We start from the raw sequence: 25,262 nt of genomic DNA on the forward strand, positions 1-25,262 counted from the left end.
ATACAATGTAAACAATGCAAAGCGGCATGGTTTGCAATATAGCAAGAAACTGGAGCATATAATATATTTTAACATTTTGAATATATACATTTTTGTTTACAATTTAGTATTAATTAAAATCCCAAGTCCTACGGGCAACTCATATGCACAGTCCATGGTCCAAAATAATTTCACATGCAAAGAGGCCATTTACATAGAACATATTATCAAAAAGAGTTAAAGACAATAAAGAATGCTGGTCATGTAAAACTAAATTATAAATGTTTTTGGCACAACGGAAGAGCAAATGCCTTGACTAAAAATTATAAATGGATCTCAGGGGAAAGGTGAAGGAGGTGTTTCATTGAATAATGTCACAGACCGAATCCAAACACTCTCTGTTGATTTTTCTCCCTCTTGCCGTGAATGTTGAGGAGAGTTCCAGTGATATAACAGTTTCTGTCCTTGTTTTCCGGTGTCTTCTTAAGCATATGGACATACGAGCTGTTTTCAGCACACTTTTCTCTGAGGGATTGTGTTTCTTTTATAATTTCTCCCTCAGCCCCCTCACTTCACGTTTCTTTCTCTCTCGTCTTTTTACTTTGTTCTCACTCTTGGCATATTTAATACATTTAAAAAGCCTCGGACATCTGTTCGGTCTACTTAGTAATCTGCCAGCTAGCTACAGCCTCTGCTCTCTACATCTGACCTTCCTTCTCTTTAAGTCTCTGAGACCCGTCAAAGGCTGTTTGGAAATAGGTGCATCTAAAAGAGTGACTGCAGTATTGCTATTCTTCAGAGTGTTGGATTAAGGTCGACTGGACTGGCCCACTGAAGCCCAAATTTGACCTGTCTATTCATCACTCGCTAACGCTGCCTTCAACTCATGCTGCAATGATTGTACTGTATAACGCAATGTGCAAAAATGAACACAAGGCTCCGTTGAGTTCCAGTTTCCAAATTGGGGTGCGTACCAAAATCAAGGTGGAATCTAGTCACATCCACATTTTTTGGGCTGAATTTGCTAAAGTTTGCCAGGTTAGTGCAATCAAATCATTGAAAGATCCTTGAGGTCTGTTATTGTGGTATGTAGTGACTGAGTTCGACACCATTATTTGTTATAATCTGGGAATCGTAATAATCCCCTTCAAGACTGTAATAAGCAAGTTCCAAGTCTGGTCTCCCACTGATCATTCTCAACTTTTATTCCCCTTGCCAACGCTAGCCAGGAAAACTGGTGACATTTTTCTTGACATCAAAGAGATGCCACAGAAAGGTGACCACATGCAACAACACAGGACATAGGAAAGACAGACACATAATGCCCATAAAAAGACTTCTCTCCATTAATTCATAGACAAACCTTTTTTTATGAATGAACACAATGACATTGCATAACATAAGTGATATTATTTGCCTACTATTATTATGATATGAGAAATAGCTTCATATATGCCTTTATCTTTTGCATGTTTCCCCTTTATCTTTTTTATATAATTAGGCTACCTAAACCGATTTGAAACTTGTCCCGCTCCCCTCCACTCTCCCTACAGAAGTCACCTCATCCCTTCTTCTCGTATACTTTTGAGTGAGAGTTCTGCTCCGGGCGCACACTCTGAGTCCCTCCCGACTTCGTTAACTGACCCACACTGTGACATGATATCATTGACGTTACGTGCAAATGAGCGGTAAAAACCCGATCTCGCATTAATTTTTTTTCCTCAAGATTCTGCCCTGGGCCATTACTCATGTCGCCCATGCCTAAATCCGCCACTGACTGGTTTTAAGGAAAAAGGTACTCAGCTTCAGTACATTTGGCCGTGTCGACAGTTTCTAGAACATTCATATTTCAACCCAGCGCCATGACAACACCAGCCCTTGCGGCCAAAAAAATAGACCGGCCCACCGGGAATACTCCCGATTAGCCAATCCGGGTCTGATTTGAAAGGGAAAGTCCTACTAATGCATATGCAATAAGCTCAGCCGCAAAAACAACTCAGTCCATGCCTTTTCAGTGCTAATTTTGCACTGTACTTCTTTAGTAAATCCAGACAGTAGTTTTTTAATGCCAAAAGTGGGTTTGCGCTGGCGCAAACTGTTAGTAAATCTGGCCCTAAGTCATTTGCAGTTCCCTCATGAAGCAATTAAGTTCACAGCCTTGTACCTTCGCCCCCTTTTGTCTGATTTCCAAAAAAATGTACAGTAAAAGTTTGTAATGTTGTAATTCACCTCAAAGCTGGGTGGACTGGTTTATGGCTAATAACTCTTTAACAAAGACATTTTAATGCACAGATGCATCATCAATTGCACACCTAATGCACATTCATGTAATTTTGTTATCAAAAAAAAAGCTTCTTATCTTTGTTGGTAGATAAAAACAGAGAGAAAGAAATAGGACATTACCCAGCTTGTACAGTTTGTGCCTGAACGCACATCATGCTATAATTAAAATTATATACTCTCCAGCTGAAATACAGTCAGGTTTTTCAAGTAAATTCCTGCATCTCGGAGTCACAACAGAGTGCTAAACATCACATCACTCCGTGCCATTCTGGGCTGTTTATTCAGAGGATCTATTAATGGGAGGGAAGAAGGTCTGGATTAGGGCTGGGCGATGTATCGAATGCTTTTGTCACGCGCATTTCTTCAGTAAAGCCGGTTCCCTGATTACCGCTAAATCGCCATCACCTGCTTTCAAATGAAGCGGCATTTAATAGACAGAGCCGTAGTTCACTGATAAAACACGCAATATCGCGTTCAATATCGACGGCGATACATATCGATATTGAACACGATATTGCGTGTCTTATCAGTGAACTGTCTATTAAATGCCGCTTCATTTGAAAGCAGGTGATGGCGATTTAGCGGTAATCAGGGAACCGGCTTTACTGAAGAAATGCGCGTGACAAAAGCATTCGATACATCGCCCATCCCTAGTCTGGATAAAAAGAAGAGTAATTCTTATTTCATTGATTAAGACTTTCTTTCCTCTCTCAGGTTTTTGGCCCCTCCGTCAAACTAAAGAACGTAAATGCAATTAAAACTAGAATCATCGATCAACACCCAAATAATCTTAATGCTTTAAATACAGACAGAAACATCCTCATCACAGCCACACTCTCTTCAACACTGAAAAAAATGCCTTTTTCTAAGCTTTCTATTCATCAGAGAAAGCTGTTTTGAGCAAAAGAAACGTCTTCAATCTTACTAACCCCAAAAGTTTGAGTAGTAGTGTAAATCAAGATTGTCTTGTGATTGTCTTTTACAACCAGCACAGGAAATGACAATTTCACTCAAATCAGTATTTATTTTTCATTTATTTCTGTACTTTGTAAGCAGCAGTGTATTAAGTCACAACCTACTTACAAAATAATTAAATATTAGTTGAGTGTTTGCTTAGCATCGGGGTCATGATCTCACTGTCAGGGTTTATTTTGGAACAATGATCAAATAGTCAAGAATATCATTAGAGATTTTAAATAGTCATTTTTTGTCTTGTATATTTGTCCTTGCCTCTGGGTCTGATGTGTGTTCGCAGACGTGCGTGTGTATTAGTCGTGACTTTATGCATGAGCGTTACATTAGTGCCACATGATCGCTTCTCATTAGACGCTGACTAGCTTCTTGCAGATTTATTTATAAATGAGTCTGTATGGTGAAACCGCTGTGCGTGTGCTGTGCACATCTGTGTTTAAAACTCACCAGCTCCTCGTTGTTTAGAGTTGTTCTGTTCACAAGCCCAAACGCAATGCCTGCCTTTCGAGCAGCCAATGTCTGAAAGGAAAAAAGGAAATACTGAGAAAGAGCCAGAGTGAGGGAGAGTGACAAAGACAATGCTCAGGAACTGAGCAAATGCTACAGGGTAAAAATCTGTTGTGTTAGGCTGAATGTTATCATGTGGTTTGAAGACAAAACCTGATTACTCAGACTGGGAAACCACTTTCACCTTCAAGCAGATATTCACCTGTTACACCACTACAGAATGCACCGCTCAGAAAGCTTTTTATTTTAGATTGAATAGAAGAACTATATGAACATGTAGGCTGTGTTCTGCTCTGTATAATATGCTTTCATTTCATTAGGCCTAGTGTGATTTTAAGAGATTTCAGGAGGCAGAAATTACTTTCCCAATAACAAAACAGACAGACAGACTAAGTGTCCATTGCTCACATCTCATGAGTGCAAATCAATTATAACTACTGCTATCTACATAAAGCAACAAACACAAATATTAGGTAAAATAGCCCATTTTAACAGGATGGAATGTTTTTTTCTACGAGCGTACTGCTATACATTTCTGGGATTCTATGGGATATATGCAGTGTTGCCTTAGAATTTGACAATAACAAAATATTATCAAAGTCTTCACGCCTATCAAGCCTTTACACATAGTGTGTGCACATGATGCTTAAAAATGCTGTCTAGGTAGACAGCTCACTGGGATTTAGAACAGAGCAGTCATTTTCTTTCATGGACTCTAAATAGGATTATGCATATTCTGAAACATTCTTCAATTTTAAATCAAATAAAGAAAGCTCAATTCTGAATGTTGAAAAATACAAACAAATATGAATAAATTACAAAAAAATCAATATAATAAAATAGAAAAATACATCAAATAAGATATAAATAAATTAATGTAAAAATATAAAATAATATAAAATAGATAGATAGATAGATGGAACTTTTACCTTTCTTATTTCTTTTCCGTTATTCCCTTAAATCCCTTTTAATCATTTAATTACTTTTAATTTAAAAAAATTGCCCAATAATACCCTAATTTGTTCTAATGAGCTAGACCAAATTTAAGTGGACTTTAAACATATTTAGTGCAATAGTGATGAATCTATCTAAGCAGACAAATACTGGGTTCAGACATGCATTCATTAAATGTCATTAAAAATGCAAGAGACTTACCAAAGCCTAGAGTGTCCAGATGCAGGGAAAAGCAAGAGAACACAAAATTAGACATTTAGTGAAGGTAAGATGTCGTTAACATACAGTAAGCACATCTCTTTACGTCATACCTGCCGTCATGCATAAAATCAGATCGAGAGTCTGTCTAAAGCGCAGAGAGAAAGCTGCAGAGGTGAGGCTCAATCCTTAAATAACTCACCTCTGGCATGCAGTAGAAATTTACAGGTCACTCATGCATTTGCTGTGCAATTGTTTGGTAAAGATACTGAAAGGTGCCCTGACATAATCCTACTGTCTGCAAGTACTTTTGCCATTACTGCTACAAACAGACAAGACCAGACAGCATGTGTTAAAGCCAGCTCAACACGACCCAAAGAGTTCAGGACAGAGAAAGAGAGAAAGAAAGAGTCAATGTTGGGGAAATGGGACACTACAGAGCCGGTCAAAAGTCAAGAAGCCACGATTAGCCATATTGAGATCGGCAGGCATGGACAGCGGACCATACTGGACTCGTCTTTACCATCTGTCCCTGAACCTGATGGTGGTAAAGACCAAGCGGGCTGCTAACGGCCCCTTAAAGCAGGGCTGCATAGGAAAATAGGGTAGATTTGACCTCTACATGAACGTCAAGTGTTGATGTAAGTCTCAACATGCACTTGAATTGCTGAGGGTTGCTGCAGGCAATGGAATTGTATGCGTGAGCCTGAATTTTGGAGATCTGAATTTTTCTCAGAGGTCACGTGACCGACTGTCGTTGCCCTGAAGCAATCACACAGCCAACAAGGGGACAGAAACAGAGGACAGAGGCATGATGGGATAGACCAGATTGGACCCGGTACAGCACTGACTTCATCCACGCTGTAAAAGGCTTAGAGGCGCACATCACTTTTACATGGATTTAAAAAGGCACACAGTTAAATCAGAAGTCAATGAAGTCCTCAGTTATATTTTTGGGTAGAGTTGTCAACATTTCGGTTTCGAATGCTTCTGCTGTCACTTGACTGAATACAACCATTTTGGAGGGAAATCTGACAACTCACGGAAAAATATCACCCATAATCAATATGGGCCCAAGTGGGAATGGACCACAGGACACGCCAAAAAACCAAAAGAACAAACTGAACGATGACCCGTACTTACCAAAATAGGGTTGGTTTTTAATTTCATGCAAAATATGGACAGATACAGCATCAACATTTGTCCTTCAGAAGCTGAACATTTGCACAAAACTCAATGTAAGAATCGGTTAAGGAAATTTGCTCTAACAAAAATCAAGAAGAAGAAAATGGAGACAAAGACATGTAGACGGACTGCAAGAGCTCAAACAAGAAAAAAAGAAATCATTTGAAACGTTAACAAATGCAAAAAATATGAACAGAAACATACAACATACTACATAGATGCTGTGGATCAATCATTCGCCATCTAGAGTCTCATAAATTAAATAGCACTTCATTATCAATATATGAGCACTACACATTTAAAGACAAGACAGATGATTTGAACTGCAGATATTGTGGAGAACACCAGGTGAGTGACCTACTTTTACTCTGGTGGAGCGTAAAACTCTTAAAATAGCATCAAAACATAAACACGTGTGCGCCTCTATCTTGCATGTGCCCTGCTGACAGTGCTGGATTGTAAATTCAGACTAGTGACCATGTGCACGGTGGGTCTGATTGGCTAATACAGTCTTCTAAAGCGCCATCAGTCAAACATAACCGTGCTGGGCATGATTACTCACCAGGTCTCGGACAATAGGCATGGTCCTCTTGCGACGTAAATCTGGCATGCTGTCAATGCCATAAAGTATACTGCCAACCCTGGGGATGGAGGCAGATTTAGAGTCTATTAATACCATAATCATGCTGTACGCTATGAAACATTACCCGGATAAAAAGCAGTCGGCTGATTTACAGCACTGGCAAATAACATGGGATGGGCAGAGGGGGTGGGAGGAACAGGAAGTCCATCATAATTGCTCTTGTCTCACACAAACCCATTCTATACATCCATAGAATACTTGGTCAAAATGGGCTGTACAACCACAGCACTACTGTACTGTAGGTACTGTATTCCACAATGCAATATGCTTAACTTGATTATTCATTTCTAGTTAGATGAAGTCGATTTTTAACATCATCCTCTTCACTAATCATTTGATCAGATTTTTAAAAAAAAAAGAAGAAAAAAAAAGGTATTTAATGGATTCAATTGTAGTATGCTTGTATTGTATGAACATAGGCGAAATAGATCTGGAGAATAACTCATGTCTATAATTCTAAAATACAAACATACTCAATATGAGAGTTTAGATTAAGTCAGTATGTTCTCATGCTGCACGTCTATAAACAAACAGGTCTTTTTCATTCATGCAGAGCCCAAAGAAACGTATTTGTATTTGTTAGGAAGACAGTGACATCATCAACACTTAATGAGAATGGCCTTTAATAAGCATAAATGCCAACAGTGTAGGGAATATTTATTTATTTTTGACAGCTCATTACCAAAAATGAAATTCATTCCCACTACATTCATTAACCTGGAGACATATCATTGCAAACAATTAACACTAGATCAGGTCCCAAGAAAATCCACAAATAACATTCCATGCACATTCTTGCTCTTCTGCCTGCGGTCTAACAGAGAAAAATAATATCAGTGAGTATGTGTGTGTGTGTGTCAGTGATAAATGGAAGATGAGGAAACCCAACGGCTCAAGAGTCTGAGGCACCAAAACTCACACACAAATATACATTTATATAACACCTGTAAGAGTGTAACTCTAGACACATACTCCTGTGTATAATGGTGTACAGATCAGCTCTCTTTATTTCCCCTGTGTGTTTGCTGTTGAGTATGTATGTACTCACCCTCCACCGGTGAGCCCCAGTTTGGCTGGGTCCAGGATATTGGCACGACCCTGTCAAACAAGAAAACAGCCTGCTCATGACTTACGCAGATCAATAAGACACTGTACTTACTGTATCATTTACCTGTACAGTAAATAAACAAATGGTCACAACAAAGAAACAGACAAACAGTGATAAACATGTAAATATACAGACAAAATACATTACAAAAAATAAGATCAGAAAGTACAGATCTACCTTTCCATCGTCTATCTGTCTGTCTATTCAAATGTAAATTCATGTCCCAGTTATATATATATATATATATATATACTTAATGTCACATTTTCCTGGTTAAATAAGCATTACTTTACATTACATAAAAAAATACAATTCTATTTTGTATTTTTACTTGAACAATGTAATTCAGGGGTTAGTTCACCAAAAAATTTAAATTCTATTATTAATTACTCACCCTCATGTCGTTCCACACCTGTAAGACCATCGTTCATCTTCGGAACACAAATTAAGATATTTTTGATAAAATCCAATGGCTCAGTGAGGCCTGCATTGCCAGCAAGACAATTAACACTTTCAATGCCCAGAAAGACGCATTTAAAACAGTTCATGTGACTGCAGTGGTTCAACCTTAATGTTATGAAGCGGCGAGAATACTTTTTGTGCGCCAAAAAACAAAATAACGACTTTATTCAACACATCTAGTGATGGGCGATTTCAAAACACTGCTTCATGAAGCTTCAAAGCTTTACAAAAAATTTTTTCCGAAATCTGTGGTTCGAAGAGCGTGTATCAAACTGCCAAAGTCACGTGATTTCAGTAAACGAGGCTTCATCACATCATAAGCGTTTCGAAATTCCAATGGTTCACCACTGGGGGGGGCGTGACTTTGGCAATTTGATACACGCTCCGAACCACTGATTTGAAACAAGAGATTCATAAAGCTTCGAAGCTTCATGAAGCAATGTTTTGAAATCGCCCATCACCAAATATTGTTGAATTAAGTCGTTATTTTGTTTTTTTTGGCATGCAAAAAGAATTCTTGTCGCTTCATAACATTAAGGTTGAATGACTGTGGTCACATGTGCTATTTTAAATATGTATTTAGTAGCTTTCTGTGCATTGAAAGTGTTAATTTTCTTGCTGGTAATGCAGGCCTCACTTAACCATTGGATTTCATCAAAAATATCTTAATTTGTGTTCCGAAGATTAACAAAGGTCTTATGGGTGTGGAACGACATGAGGGTGAGTAATTAATGACAGAATTTTCATTTTTGGGTGAACTAACCCTTTAATGTTCTATTTATTAAAACCAAGTATAAAACTCATCAAGTTTATTGTTTTTAAGCATTTTTACTAGTCATTTGCTGTAACTTTACCTGCTGGTGTCACTGGTAAATAGTGTTACTGTGATTTAACTAGTGATTTATGCAATTTTTAATGTCATATTTTGTAATATTAGCTGATTTTCTGTAATATTGATTATTTTCTTATTCAATTTTTTGAGGAGACACAGCCTCCCTTGCCTCCTTGGAGGAAACACCCATGCTGTATATCAATCCTGTCTAGCCATTTACCCATCTATCTGTCTATTTGTCTATCTGTCTCTTTGTATACTGCTTATTAACATCACCACCAAGCAATTATACAGAGAACAGTGGAAAAACATGCAGCATATTGTATGTACATTCAAAGATGAACAAACACACACAGAAATGGGTGAAAAATTATATAAGAAAAGAAAACACAAGAAGACCTCCGTGTCCAGAGCAGTGCTGTCTGCAGAAGAGAAGCAGAAAGACAGAGAGGAACATTAGAAATAACAGCACATATCGACATCTTTATCTATAAATAACTGCACACACTTATAATGACTTGTGCCTAATGGAGCCAAACAAATAGTGCCAGCACAGCTCATTTACAATATCTCAGTCAGAGTAATCCCTGATTCACACACACACACACACACACACACACACACACACACAACCTTGAGCCAATATATCATGTTTCTCTCATACTACACTGGCCATATATTGCTGTAAAAGCCTGTGGTGCCCAGAACAGAGACACCGCTCATGTTTATTTAAATACACTTTCAGACAATCAATATCCAGACACAATTTCTGCCAAATTATGGGCAGATTCAAACCTCAGAGATGAGGTTACACTGATGGCCATTACTGACCCTGATTTCTCATATTACATTAGATAACTCCTTCCCTTCCTTTAATCTGTCTCATTCTCCCTCAAAGTTCACCTCAGACGCTTTAATGTCGCTCAAGTGTTTAAATGTAATGCCGATGATTAGTTCAGCTTTAGTGCGATAGCTTCACAGCTCACTGGACCATGAACGATAAAAGTGAGGCTTCAGAGACGTCAGAGGTCAATAAACGCACGTAGAAGCCTAAAGAACAGCCTTGAAGCTTAAATCTAGCTGGTTAATAGAGTGAAGACGAGCATGGTCAACGGAGTATTGATCAGATCTTTCCTGTTGGGCTCGTGAAGCGTTACTCGTCCCTTTTGTAGTGCTCAGACAATCCTTCAGTGTCAGAAAAACACTAAACTGAGGGCCAACCAGTATATATTTGTGTGTTTTAGTGGCCTGCTCATTCCAAATCGATTTTATAGCATCAAATCATCCAACGTTAACAGTGTTAGGCACGTTACTTTAAAAAAGTAGTTGCTAGTTACTTCTCACAAATAGTTACTGAGTTAGTAACTGGGTTACATCATTAAAAAAAGTAACTAATTACCAGGGAAAGTAACTACTGCATTACTTTTAAAAAAATGTATGTCAAATAACTTGGTTGCCCTCATATATAATATGTTAAATGAATGAAATTGACACTAAATAGAAAAAAATATTATTATTAAACATGTATATGTACACTAATTTACACTATTTTAATGTTGCTGTGGGACAGTGTGAGAGTGTGATATTATTGTAAATATTATCATTACTATAGTGGAACAATAAAACACAATTGATGATTTAGAACTTTTAATATTTATTGCACAGACCACAACTGGCCAACAAATAAGTAGACATAAAATATGCTTGATCCGACTCGACACTTGATCCGCTCTTGACATGAAATTTCTCTGTACTATACTATATGTGTTGGTAGCCATTAAAGAAAACGTATTTGGTTTCATACTGATGTTTAAATAGGCCTATTATAATGTTATTTTTTTATTTCATCTATTTGATTATAAAAAGTGAACAGCATGAGTAAGATAGGATACATCATAAGATGTGCAATATATCGGGAGAGTCAGACAAGATTTTGACCACTTCATTAAGTTTGGTTTTGTAGAAAGCCTTTCTTTAAAGTTAATTTTGTTTTGTAAAAATGTTATCTTAATTTTAATCAATGTTTCATCAACCAATTGCCTGGATTTAATAAATAAGAAGCAAATATAGCAGACAAAATAATCATGGCATGGAGGCGCCGACGCGATCACTTGCACATTAACTGAAGCGCGTCTTACAGGCTAAATGAACCAAAACTCAGCGTATAGGCTACTTGCCTCACAGACATGAGAAATATATCTACAGAAAGATAGAAATGTCTACTTTTAAACTAAATAATTCCAAAATGAAAAGAAATAGGCTACTCTCTGATTATGTGATCCGAATGAAATGTGCATTCTCTCTCTAGGCGTGTCCACGAGATGATGAGAGTCAGCAATGTCAACTGTAGCCGACAAAGATTCAGAAAACATTAGTTTATTAATAAACAATTAAAATGACTCCTTGGTGTTTTTGTCACATTCATAATAATTACTTTTGCCGGTTCTTTATGGCAAGCTTTATGCATGCGCTTGAGTACTATATAGCCTATATTACGTAAACGCTCATTATTATGGTTTATTCTCCCTAGTATTTAAGAAATTAAATTAATATAAATGTGATTAGTAAACTAATGGCTTAAATGAACAACTACTAGTTGACTAGAAAAAAAACTTATTTCACATATTTTCGATCCAGCATGTCACAAAGGGTATTCTGGTTTGAGCTTGCACTTTGAGCAACTCCACGCATGCTCTGACACAGACACACACACACACACAGAGCATCGTACATTATTATCAGTTTGAAATTGTATTTATGTATGACTAACCTGTACTATTTCTTTACAACAAAATGCTTTGCAGGTCTATCATCTCTAGTCACACATCAATCATCATCAGTTTGCATGTGTCCCACCCCAACACACACACAAGAGAAAAAACTTTGCCGGTCCTATGGCTGAGAGAGAGCCTACTCTGATGAAAACTGCTTCAATGAGCTCAATTAAAGTAATGGCGCATTTTATTGTCAGTAACGGTAACGGTGTTGTAACGGGGGAAACAGTAATTCATTTGATTGCTCGTTACTAAAAAGAGTAACGCCATTTATTTATAACGCCGTTATTCCCATCACTGAACATTAACTACTAATTATGGGTCTTTATATATATATATATATATATATATATATATATATATATATATAAATATGTTGATATGAAACTAAGAATTCTTTAATTTAATGATAAATCTTACAACATGCCCAAGTCACAAAGTACCCCAAAATCAAAAGAAAAATGTAGTTATCACTTAATCTTTTGTCGTTTGATTTTGGGGTAAAATGTGACCTGGGCATGTTTTCATATAATATTAAATTAGGAATAAGAGTCTATATTTACATATGAAAAATTTTGTTTTGTTTCAACAACAATCAAACTCACATTTAGGAACAAAAACTTTTCATGATTCATGATTAATTCCTGATAGATTAACCAAGTCACACCCCACATTTTGTCTAGCAGAATATACTGATTCACTCAGAAATATGTCACATTGCAGATTGGAAATAGAATAAATGAAAAATCACATATTGTCAAAACAGAGCAATTCCAAGAGGGTCCTTGCACCATTGGTACCTGGGTCCTAATTAAGAGAATATTAAGTTCTTGTTACGACAATTGAAATATTCTTGACAGGTCTCATGAGAGTGACCCTTAAACAAAAGATTGCACACTGGATGTCCACTGTCTGCAGAATATTTATGCACTGAGGGATTTCTCAGATTAATTAAATTTCCTTTTAGATTTCTTGGCCAGTGACAGATGAAATGAAATGAATATTTTGGCTGGGGTTCTCAGGAGGCTAAAACATATCGCTATGTGAGAGAGGTGACAGAAAACCTCTTTCACTCATTTGGATCAATGGTCTGTTTCCACTGAGCTCTGGCTATATGCATCACTTTCATTAATAATGGCTTTCAGAAAACAAAGGTAGAAAATCTTCTTTTAAAGACTTGCCATTCACCATTTAAATTATATAACATGACATATATTTCCCAGCAAAACAGAACTCTCATATACTGAAACGTTACATTTCTGATGAAAGATAATTAAAAAAAAATTCCTTTGGAAGTTTTAATTTTTTCCTTTGGTACTGATGAATCAAGCACAAGACCAAGACCATTTATTCAAGTAAATATAATCAGTTTTGATTTAATGCTGTCTTAACCTAATATGAATAGTCATTTGTAACGCACTTTAATTATGCATTTCATAAGTTAGGTGAAGTTGTTACATTTTGATGAAAATAAAATAAAAAACGTTTACATTCGAAAAACATGCGCTGATGAATCATTCACAATAAGATGAGCTACATGTATAAATAAAGTAAACAGAGTCAAATTAGTTTTTTCTTGACTTTCATGTCCATCTCTATGAAGAATATTACTAATGCAGTCATAATCCTCAATTACTGAAATGCAGTGCAAATGAAAATCATTGAACATCTGGAGCAGAACTACATTTTTGTGGGTCTGAAGAAATTAATAAAGAAATCTTAAAATATTAATTCCTAAACAGAGAGGAAAGGAGACCTTTTCTAATGCAGATCGACTAAAAACAAACCACACATCTGCAAGTGGAAAAAAGTGTTTAAATATCCACGTTTTTAAATCCGTCCTCTGTAAGTCTTGTGATCTAAATAAAATATTCAGAATACAGATAGACTACTTCATACAAGATAACAGAGCTGGCTTACAAACAGATTTAGCTGACCTCGATGGGTCATAGCGGAAGAAATAAAATTGATATAATAAACACGTGAAGTGAGGACTGCCGGCTCACACTGCTAGCCTCCAAACAATACTCATATAAGAGTCCCAACAACACTGACCTGGTTAGCAAGCGCCCTTGGGAGGAGGAATTAGCATGTGAAGGCAGTTCAGGCAAGAACTAAATGAAGATTGGTTTGGCAGAAAGAACAAATCCTAAGAGACCGCACTGTAAAAGACTCCTAAAATGTGCAGCCTGAAGAAGACTAAACCAAAACAGCCATGACACTCAGGGACCTTCCATGACAGTTCCTCATTTTATGCAAATGATTTCTGATCAGCACTCTTTAATTAGTCGAGGAGAAAATGAGAGCTGAGGAATTAAATTGGCTGTGTGAAAACAAGGAGCTAAACATTAAACACCAGCACCACTGAACTGAAGAATATTTCTGTGCACAGTTTTCATCAAGGAGGACAAACCTGGAGAATGCTAATAATTAGCATTCCCATTTCAGGCATTGTCAACAGAGAATCATGAAAACATTAAAATAAATCATTTTAAAATTATATCAATGTCTGTCTTAATACTTCAATCTGATTGGCTGGAAGTTGTGCAAAAAAAACTTTTTAATGCTCAGTTGTTCCAAGTCAGTTTAATCGCCGTTCTATATTAATGCACTGCTTTCATTCAAGCGTACACACTCGACTGAAGATGGCACTGGGCACACAGGGAGGTTATAACGTCACTGTTTTTGAAGTAATTAAGCTCACAGCTTTATTGCTAGTAAAGAGACACAGGTAATTCACATGCATATCTCTCTCTCTCCATTCAAATCAATGTTATAATTCAATCAAATAAATGTAACCTTACTGCACTTTATCTCCGTGTCTGATTTAAAGCGTACAGAATGCTAAATCTAATGAGTGGTAGCTGATGAAAATGACCTTAATTTTAACCCTTCCAGTCAAATTTGGCACTGCAAACATTGATGACAGCTTTATCTTGTCAAAGCTGGCAAATGACTATAGTATAAGAGGGATAATCCATAGCTAGCTGTGCATCAAACGATTTGAACTCGTCAGGTGGTTCTTTGCCTTCATGTCATGCATTAAAATCATTTAGCTAGCTGTGGTTTATCTCATTAAAAACAAATTAAAAACAGAAAATATCCATTATTTATTGACAAAGCTAAAAAAAATCTGAAAAAAAAAATATTATATAAATATTTTATATCATAAAAAGTATTTTTAAGATATGGAGGTTGCTGGTAGGAAAAGAAGAAGATAAACAAAAGTAACTAACATGCAGGAGCTCAGGAGAATACAAAGATGCAGGAGAATTATGCTGCGTTCACGTCACCTCGTATTTACCAGATTCTTGAAATGACAACACGTGACGTTATATTCGGAGCTGTTCACATCCTCGGACTGGGAATTATGCGTTTCCATGGCACCACTATCAACGCCTAAATTAATCTACAGCGGTCAGGTGGTACAGCGGCCACATGGTACATGTGGGAGCCTTCAGAAAACTCCCAGCTTATAAGCTGTAATTACGAACTCTAACTCATGCTTTTTACAAGCTAGAATCTCGTAACTACAGGAATTACGAGTCCGCATGAACGCACATTTACAACCGCTAAACAAAGACAAGAACGGACAAATCAGAACGCCAACCGAGGGCTTTAAATGCACAGAGAAACCAAATGGCTTAACAAGGAGCAGGTGATTCAAATCAATCAAACAATGAGTCACTAGAGAAACAATGGGAAACACAGAAAACACAGAGCTACAAACAAAAAGTCAAGGAAGACTGAACTGAAACTACAACTATATGTGACAATATAATAGTGCCTAGTCATAAAAGGGAAAACCCTAAGAGATGAGCATAGATAAGAGATGAGATAAATGTCTTTTTTTTTTTTAGCTGAAAATAAAATTAAACCCTCAACCTGTCAAGCGCACCAACTCAGTGTCAGCAGAACAGTCTGTTCCTTCTCTCATTATATATATTCTGTTGACCGTACACATGTTTGTGTGTAGAAAGCACCTTTTCAGATCTCAAAAGTCTATAGGGTTGTAGAACTGGTACTACAGAACCTGTGGCTAATTCACTGCCAAATTGCCAATCCAGTTTAACGAGGTGCTGCTAAATGCTCGAGGTAGTGATGCAATTCAAGTATTTAAATGAAGTCATTGCATTTGGGTCAATGACATGACATGCATATTTTTGTGCCCAAGTGCATTATTTCCTTTTAAAATAATTTGATAAATGTGCATGAAATGTATCATTTTATTCTATTTAGTTTGAATTAATTTTTAGTACATACAAATAGTTAATATTATGTTATTTTTTGGTATCTTAAACCCCAAAATGTCAGGTAGCCTAACACACAAATTAACAGACTAAGAAATCTATTTAAAATAGTGTTTTAATGAGAAGAAATTCAAAATAAAATACTAGGGAATAATTTTATGTTTGAAACCTTTCATATAAACCAATTGTAAAAATATCAGTAGTTTTAAAGCTGTTGAGATGATTGAAAAAACTTCTGTCTGAAAAACTGTATAATTTTCTGAAATGTCAGAGTGACAACTGCAAACATGTTCCTACATTTTGATTGTGATGTAATGTTCTTTATTCTGTTTACTACTTCTATTTACTACTTTTACTTCAATAGAGACTGTTGACTAAAACACTTTTATTTGTATTTTATTTATTTATAAATGAAATGAAAAAAAAAATCCAGTATTCAGCATATTCCCTGTCATTATTCTCTGTCAGGTGGCACAACTGATATTCATCAGGTGGTTCAACCATGTAAATTCTTGATTTAAAGGTGCTAAAGAGGATCTTTTCGTCAAATGAGAAACCAAAGACTGTTAGTGAGTTTTTGAAATGAGCGCATGCGTAAGAACAACCCCCCTACTTCACAGCTCGAGGGAACGACTCCCAAAACTCGTGCACGAGTATTGGAACACGAGTGTTTACCAGTGGTATTCGCTGTGTCTTGTTAGTGGATTCATTATGCCGGACTCACCGCAGGTAACTCATAATCTGCAGTTGTTACTCCTGTCTCCTGACAAAAACATTGTATGTGGCGCCTGTGGAGTGTGGAAAGTTACTGGAGCATGAAGCCACGCACGTCTCACACAAGGAACGTCACGGCAGTGATTGACAAGCCAGAGGGCCAATCCGCGCAAGTCTCTCACAAGGAACGTAATGGCAGTGATTGACAAGCCAGAGGGCCAATCGTTTACGCGATGCCCGTGTATGATTGGCTGATGTTTTTAAGGCCCTACCTTTTGATTTACAGATTTGAATGTATGATTAATATTAATCCTTTAACAAATAAATAAATATTGTCTGATTACCTGGGGCAATGGTTTTCATGAGTTCACACTTACAAATGATTGAATAGAGTAATATATGTATATTTTGGAATATATACATATTTAATAAAACATATTTATTTGAATAGTGCAACATTTGTATTTTAAAACCTTTATTTTAATATGGGAATATGACACTTCATTTTACAATATTTCTATGATTAAATCACTGACTCCTCCCCATCAGCCAATCACTGTGTGTATACTCCATAGCAACGAGGTCAACCCCGCCCTTACTCTTAGCTTAAGACTTCAGTCGATTCCTTAGTAAAAGTTGGTCTCAGCAGCTTTGTGAATAGGTTTTAAGAGAAAACTCTTAGCTAAGAACTTTTACTGCTATTTAGGAGAACTCTTAGTGGTAAGATAAAATGTTTTGTGAATACGGCCCCTGACCACTAGAATGCAATAATTATAAATTAATATGAATAAAATCAATATACAACCTCAAATAATGTGTTCAGCACTGTAGAGGGTTAGTTTGCCAAGTTTTTATTTATAAATACAATAATGAAAATATTTGTTTCTACCACCTGACAAGAAAGGGGTCAAAAATGAATTTAAACACTTTGAAATGTTTTTTTCACAATTGAAACTTGCTTAAACACATTGTTCCTGAAAACACATTTTTCCTCAAAAAATGCATTATATCAATTTTGATAAGATTTTTTTTTAAGCTTTATTTGTCATTGACCCATTTGCATCATTATATGATTTGCATAATTCCATTGGTGAATCTGACACCTAAATAACACAGAGAACACTGCACTCTACATCTCAGTAAAAATGCAATAATTTCTGCTATACAATTGTTGAATTGTGTGCCAGTGCCAAACCTCATTGTAATGCCTAAAAAAATTAAATGATTTGGTTTGCGATTTGTGGCTTGTGTTTTAGGGAATCAGAATCCCCTAAAGTACACAGAGCATCTGGCTGTTAGTGTGCAGCATGAATGAGCAGCCTAAATACAGTATCCCAACAGTACTCAGCATTGTGTAGTGCAGCGTTGGGTTTGCCGTGTGCTGTGACTGTGATTCTCACATCTAGGTCAAGAGCGTTTTTAGTGTGAGTAAGACTGGGTGGAAATTCCCATGATTCCTGACTGACTGTAAAAGAAACTCTGCTATTGTGGGGTAAATTTCAGAACTGTTAGCGTAGAGACAAATGCCACAATTTCAACTGTTCATGTTCATATTAGCATGTTTTATGTAAACTGACTTTGACACTGGAAATAAAATAAAATCCTAAAACTGATAATAAAACATGTTTGCAGTTATTAAAGGAATATTTCAACCAAGATGAAATTATATGTATGTGCATATTCAAATGTGGTGCATCAACAAACTAATGCAGTTTGTTGTCATTGACGTCTACCTTGGACTGATCTGAAAATGTACAAGCACAAATTAGATTGGAGAAAGATACGTAAACATCCATCAGATTGTCTCTTTTTATGTTCCAACCTAGAAAGAAAAATCATTTGGGTGTGGAACAACATGAGGGAAAGTAAATAATGAGAAGAACATTATTATATGGGTGAACTATTTCTTTAAAATAAATGCTTAAATATAAATAACCTTCTTGATTGAATTTGATTGAAACCTTGGTTAATTTGATTCTCTAAGGTTAATGAAGGCCACAAAAGGTGAAGTACACTTACATCTGAGCTGGACAACCACACACACATACACAAAATCAATCACCAATTCTAACCACTCAACATCAAATACTAGTAATCATCATCCTGGCCTTCAGAACAACCCTTCAATAGTGTATTCAGGAACCAACCAAATGACTCAATCAATGGCTCACTAACCAAAAATTTGACTATAATGTAAGCAAATCTGTACAGTTAGCATATAAAATACAAGTAACTTGTTGGACCGTACCTCCTGCCAGGATCTGCTGTTCCAGCTCAGCCATCTGCTTTCTGTAAGCTCTCAATGCTGCCTCTTTAAAGGTGGGACGTATTCTTTTTTTGGGTGGTGCTTCCTGCACAGGAACCTCTGTAACATTTTTGTTCTCGTCCTCTTGTTCTACAGTTTCTTCTACCTTGTCTACACCCTTCGTTTTTGATGTATCTTGAACCTCCTGCACCTCCTCTTTGCCTTCCTCCTGTTCCTCGATCTCTACTTCTGGTTCCTCTGTTTCTTCCACATAATCCACCAGACTCACATCATACTCCGCTGTGTCTTCAGTCATGGGATTGTCATCATACTCCTCACTGTATTCCTCATCATATTGTTCATCAAGGCTGCAGTCATATTCCAACACAAGGTTACCCTCTTGAGAGATTTCATATTCTTGCGAGACATCGTATTCCTCCTCTTGGTACTGTTCCTCAGCATCATTGGCATTTGTTCTGTTTTCCAAATTGGCTAGAACTTGTTCCATCACCTCCACATAATTTGTCTCATTGTCCACAGGTTGTTCAGCAGGTTGTTCTTCCTCTTCTGCCTTGTAATAGAAAGGTTCTGTGTAGACATCAGAGTCAATGGTTGTGCTGGAGCTGTTCGCTGTGGACTGGGACATGGTTCTGAACCTGCCCATGAATGAGGTGTTGCTTGGTTCTTCAACCGGGGCGCTGGTGCTTTGGGAGCCTTTATTCCACACAAAATCCAAAGCTGACTTTGCTCTTTGCAGGGTGGATCCAAAACCTCCAAAGCCGAAGGTTTTTTCACTGAGGTCTATGCTAAGCCTGCTACTCCATGATTTGGGGACGTCCTCCACCTTCTCATTTCTGATCTCACTCTGACTCCGGTACATAGCTGAAGATTTCTGGCTCTGCTGGAGGTGGTTCACATCTTGTCGCTGCAAAGTTTGTGGAGCTGATTCAGGCTTAGCTTGGATCTTCTTGGTCTTGGGCTTCTTTTCGGGTTGCGGTTCAGCTGCAGGTTTAGGTACTGGTTTTGGTATGGGTTCAATCACAGCCTCTGGCTCTGGTTCAGGTTCTGGTTCAAGTTCAGGTTCTGGCTGTGCCATTATTTCTGGTTCTGGTTCTGGCTCTGGCTCTGGCTCTGGTTCTGGCTCTGGTTCTGGCTCTAGCTCTGGCTCTAGCTCTGGTTCTGGCTCAAGTTCTAGCTCTAGCTCTAGTTCTAGCTCAGGTTCTAAAAATTCAGGTTCTATATCTATATCTTGTTCTTGGCCTGTCTCAGGAGTGCTATCTAGTGTCAGAAAGGTCTCACCTTCAAACTGTAAATCAACCTCAAGGCATTTAGTAATTTTCTCAGGGAAACCAGGGTTAGCTGCAGGGTCAAAGGGACTACTGATCTCAGAGATTATGTTCTGCTCAGTTGAAGCATCCAAACCTGAATCAGCACCTTGTTCAAAGTGATGCCAATCTTTCCATGGTGAGAGGTCACCCTGCAGCGACAGCTGAGAGCCACTGTAATGGCTCCTGTCCCCTGATACACAAACAAGACCATTACTTACACCACTGTCAATAGTCTCAGTGGTTTCAACTTCATTATGCTCCACATAAGGTCGTTCTTGGCTCAGAGTTTGACTGGGAGGACTAGCATACCAGGAAGATGCCATGTCTTCTTGCTTCCGTTGCCAAAGTTCCTGATCTGAGGAGGAAAGCAAGGAGCAGCCATTGACTCTGCTGAAATACTGACTCTCTGAGAAATCCTCAGAGTAAGACTGGCAAAGTTTAGAGCAGTCAGATTCAGAACGGCTAAGTTTGGGAGTGGAATAGTCGCTTTGAGAAAGCCATCCAGGTGTTATGTCGGTATAGTAGGACTTACTTTGCTTGTCGTGGTCATCATAGGCTGTATTATCTGCATAGTGCACAGAGTATGCAGAGTCATCGGCCATCCTTCTGTGATCGTGAGATTTTTTCTTGTCCGATTTACTTTTTGGAGGTGGTTTGGACACAATTGCATATTTGTTCTTGTTTAATTCATCAAGCTCTTTGTCACTTTCCATGGAGTCCCAGTCATCACTTTCAGCCTTGTCTTTGGCTAAGACCTTGATGTCCATGCTTTCATATGTCTGAGAGGAAGCTATTGGCTTGTCTCTCTTTTCTTTTGAATCATGTGCTAGACTATCAGTTGAGATGGATATTCCAGTTCCTTTAAGCTTATAACACTTTTTTAAAACTAAATCCCTGTCTTGTGGGCTTGAAAATATAACTACAATTGGTCGAGGTTTAGCATTGTAACATTCTCTTTGTTGCCCTAGTCGATGGGCCAATTCAATTTTAAATGTCTTGCGTGCTTCAGCAAAACCCATTTTCTCTTTCAGAATTTGATATATAAGCTCTTCTGTTTTTTCATACTTCTCCTCAGGCACATTTAGAAATCTCAAAGTAGCTTTGTTGGTCTGTTGGCTAATCTGTCTGATGTAATCATGGATGTCTCGAGTCTCACGTCTGGACTGCACGAAACCTGAACGGAGCTGCTCAATTTCACTCTGCACCACCTCCACACTGCTGGAGATCTCATCAATGGAGCTTTTGAGGGCATTAACATGCCCTCGCAGTTCTGAGAGCTCAGACTCGATCTGACTGATTCCCTGAAGTTCTTTGAAGATCATCTCCATCACATCCTGAGTCTGACTGATACATCCTGTCGAGCTGGATCCCGGCTCCAGGGTAGTGGTTTTCTGGTGTCGGCCAGCCCGGTCCAGAGATTTGCTTCTGATGCCAAGAGTCTTTCTCCAGTTGCTGGCCTCTGAGTCTGAAGATACACATTCTTGGCTCTTCTTCCATTTTCTCAGCTTTTTCAGAGCACCCAATCGAAGAGTGTGGAGACTGCTGCGCTCTCCCCGTTCCCCCTCTGAGCTACCATCAGAGGGCGCTAAACTAATCAAACTCTTCCTGTTCCTTCTTACTGGCATTGTATAAGCTTTTTGTTCATCGAATCTATGGACAAGTTTTGCCTCGTTTAGAGAGTCAGAGTAATCACTATCAATTGACAAGACCTCATGAAATTCATTATTGTTCAGAAAAAGGGCATTTTTTGGCAGTCCATTCGCAATTGCTACACGGTAACTGAATGTTGGCGAGAGAGAAGAACAGTCATTTTTTCCATCATCCTCCTCAAGAGATATATTGCGTGCTGACGAGCATTTGGAGATTTTTTTAACTGTGCTTTTCAGTGTGGTTGAGAACGTCGGGTTCCGTGCATGCAGCTCAGGGGACGTTTTGGGTTCTTTTTTGTTTTCGCTGCTCTCTTTCTTCTTTGTGGCAGTTGCCAGTTTCTTTGTAAACATTCCTTTGCAAATCTTTACGATGTAAGACGATAGCTTCTTGAAATGGGCAGAAACCATGGAGGGCGATGTTTCAGCAGTTTTGCACTCTGGATGCAGTGAAGCAAAACTGGTCTCAAATCCAGCGGTGCTCAACGGGAAGCACACAGACACTTATGAGTTTTGAAAGTCAACCCTGAGGTATAAGTGGGTCTAGAGAAGAAATGACCTCAGATGTGGTTGTGCCGAGCAAAAATTTTTGCACATCCTCAGTGAGGGAAATATTCAAGGGTGTTCTTCAGAAGAGGCCTCATGTCTCTGAAAAAAAGAAAAACATCTTTTCAGTTAGTTTGCACTGAAGGTCAATATGTAAAATGCATAACCCGGAATGTTACACTACACGTACTGTATAATGAATCACTGAACAATTCTACTACAGCCCCAATTTCATAGGCCGTTTCTCATGAGGCTGTCAAATCCAATTCAGTTGAGCTAGACATGTCAAATTTTGTGAGTATTGAGAGAACTTTCTTAGGGTGTTCTCACACTAGGCGCTTTGAACCGTGCCTGAGTGCGTTCGACCCCCAAAGCCCGGTTCGTTTGTGATCGCTCCGTTCCATGCCCGGGTGCGGTTCGTTTAGCCGTCCCTGGCCTGCTTGGAAGAGGTGGGCCAGAACACGGTTCGCACACAGTGTGAGCGCTAACTGTGCTGGAGGACGGAACAGCTCCTACTTTTGATTGCGCTATTGTCATCATTAGAACGGCAAACATCTTTATTACATTAATGAAAGAGTGTACTAATTCCAGTGTATTTGGGTTTATAACGGGTCTGGTTCTCTTATTAATGAACAGGAATTGTAGTTTGTGAGTAAAGCTGCAAATTCCTCCATTAACATCAGCTGCCTTCGTAATATTAAGTGGAAATAAGTGAAAGTGGAAATAAGTGAAAAACACTGCACAGCATAAATGATAAATTTATTAGGCAGCATCTTAGCGAACGTGCATTTCTTCCTGTTTTCTCCCATAAAAAAGTTGCATTGTATATGAAGAAAGCGTGCTCCGGCCCGGAACGTTAAGTGCAATATGAGTGCAGGCCAGCGGGGGAGAAGGGAGGGGGGATATTTGTGCTCGGTTCAAGGCAACCATGCCTAGTGTGAGTACACCCTTATTTACACAAAAACCAGAGCAGAAATGACTCTGGGCCACAATAGTATTGTTTTGGAGAACCAATAATTGCCTAACATGAATGATTTTATTTACATTATTGTACAAATCTATGCATTTCTAACAACAAGCTTCAAAATGACTAGAATGCAGTTTGTTAGGCGTATCATGATCAATGACTTGTCCGTTTGGTATGGAAATATAACCATTAATCATTGTCATCAAAAATCAAGTTACACCACTGTAAACTGGCTTTTGCCACATGTAGTATCACAATAATCCCATGATACAGGCAAACAACCTACATAATGATCACAGCTGAACAGTGCAGTTCAAATGCACTAGAAATCACAATATGATCATTAACCTCAATTGTTAAGGACATGACTCTATGCAATGGTAAAAAGTGGCATGTGTTTGAAAATCAATAATTCAGACAAGAATGGTTTTGTCTGGAAGCTCATACGTTATTCATAAATGGAGGTAAAAGGTGAGTAATAAAGTAATTATGCATCACTCCACTAAAGGGCATTGTTGTGTTTTATTAGATACAGTTCAAAATACCTACTTATACAGTACATGTTAATTAGATAAATAACTATTTATAGATATAAATAGATATTTAAATAGACTCAGTATCTGTCAGTGAAAACAGCAATACCATCATTGTACTTTGTATGGAATCAGAGAGCAGTTTTGCCCTATAATATAGAACAGAACAGGTGGCAACCTGTTCTGTTCTATGTATGTGTGTGTGTGTGTGTGTGTGTGTGGGTTTGTTTATATTACATTGTGGGGACCAAACCAGCCACCGGTCCCCACAATGTAAATTAATTAATAAAAATACTAAATTATGTTTTTGTGAGAAAATAAAGGTGTGCACAGTTTCCTGTGATGGTTAGGTTTAGGGGTAGGGTAGGGGGATAGAAAGTACGGTTTGTACAGTATAAAATGCATTGCGGCCTATGGAAAGTCCCCACAATTCACAAAAACAAACGTGTGTGTGTGTGTGTGTGTGTGTGTGTGTGTGTGTGTGTGTGTGTGTGTGTGTGTGTGTGTGTGTGTGTGTGTGTGTGTGTGTGTGTGTGTGTTGATGGCATTGTTGCGAGTCAGACACCTTGATGTTTACAGACCTCTCTCTCTCTCTCTCTCTCTCTGAGACCTTATAAAGCAGCTTTCACTTCACTAATGTAATTATAACCAAACACAGCTTGTACACTCAAATGTTATTAATCCAAACACACGTAATTTGATTATCAGTATTTTTGTCCTGTTTTCCACAAAAAATATATAAACATGCTTAAAATAAGATATTTATGCTTATCAGGTAAAGTTATGTAAATAAGATTAAAAAAGGCTTATTTGTTTGAGAATTTTGAATCAGGTTTATTTTGTCCCCCACTGGTGAAATCCCGTTTTTTATTCTTGTTTTAAGCATAAATCTCAATACATTTTCTTAGATTTATGCATAGCCCAAGGGGAAAAAACTGCAAAACATTTTAATTTCAAGATAAATTCTCTGAAAACAACTCTTAATATCTATGCGTCTTAAAGATTAAAATATCCAAAAACCACTAGAACAATATTATATATTTTTTGTTGACTTGTGTACTTACATTATCCCAAATGTTTCCAAGAATGTTTAAATCCAGAGAAATAAGCAATTTTCACCAGGACACAGACCATGT

General features: G+C 37.8%; 1 protein-coding gene across 1 annotated transcript in view; it reads right to left on the reverse strand.

Annotated features, from left to right (window-relative positions):
• Nucleotides 1-22,491, reverse strand: part of LOC137022900 (protein unc-13 homolog C) — a 221,991-nt gene extending 199,500 nt beyond the window's left edge. Inside the window, exons 1-8 of the mRNA XM_067389369.1 lie at nucleotides 20,339-22,491; nucleotides 19,392-20,068; nucleotides 19,110-19,256; nucleotides 18,595-18,605; nucleotides 7,770-7,819; nucleotides 6,641-6,719; nucleotides 4,897-4,902; nucleotides 3,682-3,753 (exon numbers count right to left, since the gene is read on the reverse strand). Of these exons, the coding sequence (XP_067245470.1) occupies nucleotides 3,682-3,753; nucleotides 4,897-4,902; nucleotides 6,641-6,719; nucleotides 7,770-7,819; nucleotides 18,595-18,605; nucleotides 19,110-19,256; nucleotides 19,392-20,068; nucleotides 20,339-22,491 (3,195 nt within the window). The remainder of the gene's footprint in view (nucleotides 1-3,681; nucleotides 3,754-4,896; nucleotides 4,903-6,640; nucleotides 6,720-7,769; nucleotides 7,820-18,594; nucleotides 18,606-19,109; nucleotides 19,257-19,391; nucleotides 20,069-20,338) is intronic.
• Nucleotides 22,492-25,262: the final 2,771 nt, after the last annotated feature.

The sequence above is a fragment of the Chanodichthys erythropterus genome, chromosome 7 (genome assembly GCF_024489055.1).
Source record: "Chanodichthys erythropterus isolate Z2021 chromosome 7, ASM2448905v1, whole genome shotgun sequence".
Taxonomy (NCBI): domain Eukaryota; kingdom Metazoa; phylum Chordata; class Actinopteri; order Cypriniformes; family Xenocyprididae; genus Chanodichthys; species Chanodichthys erythropterus.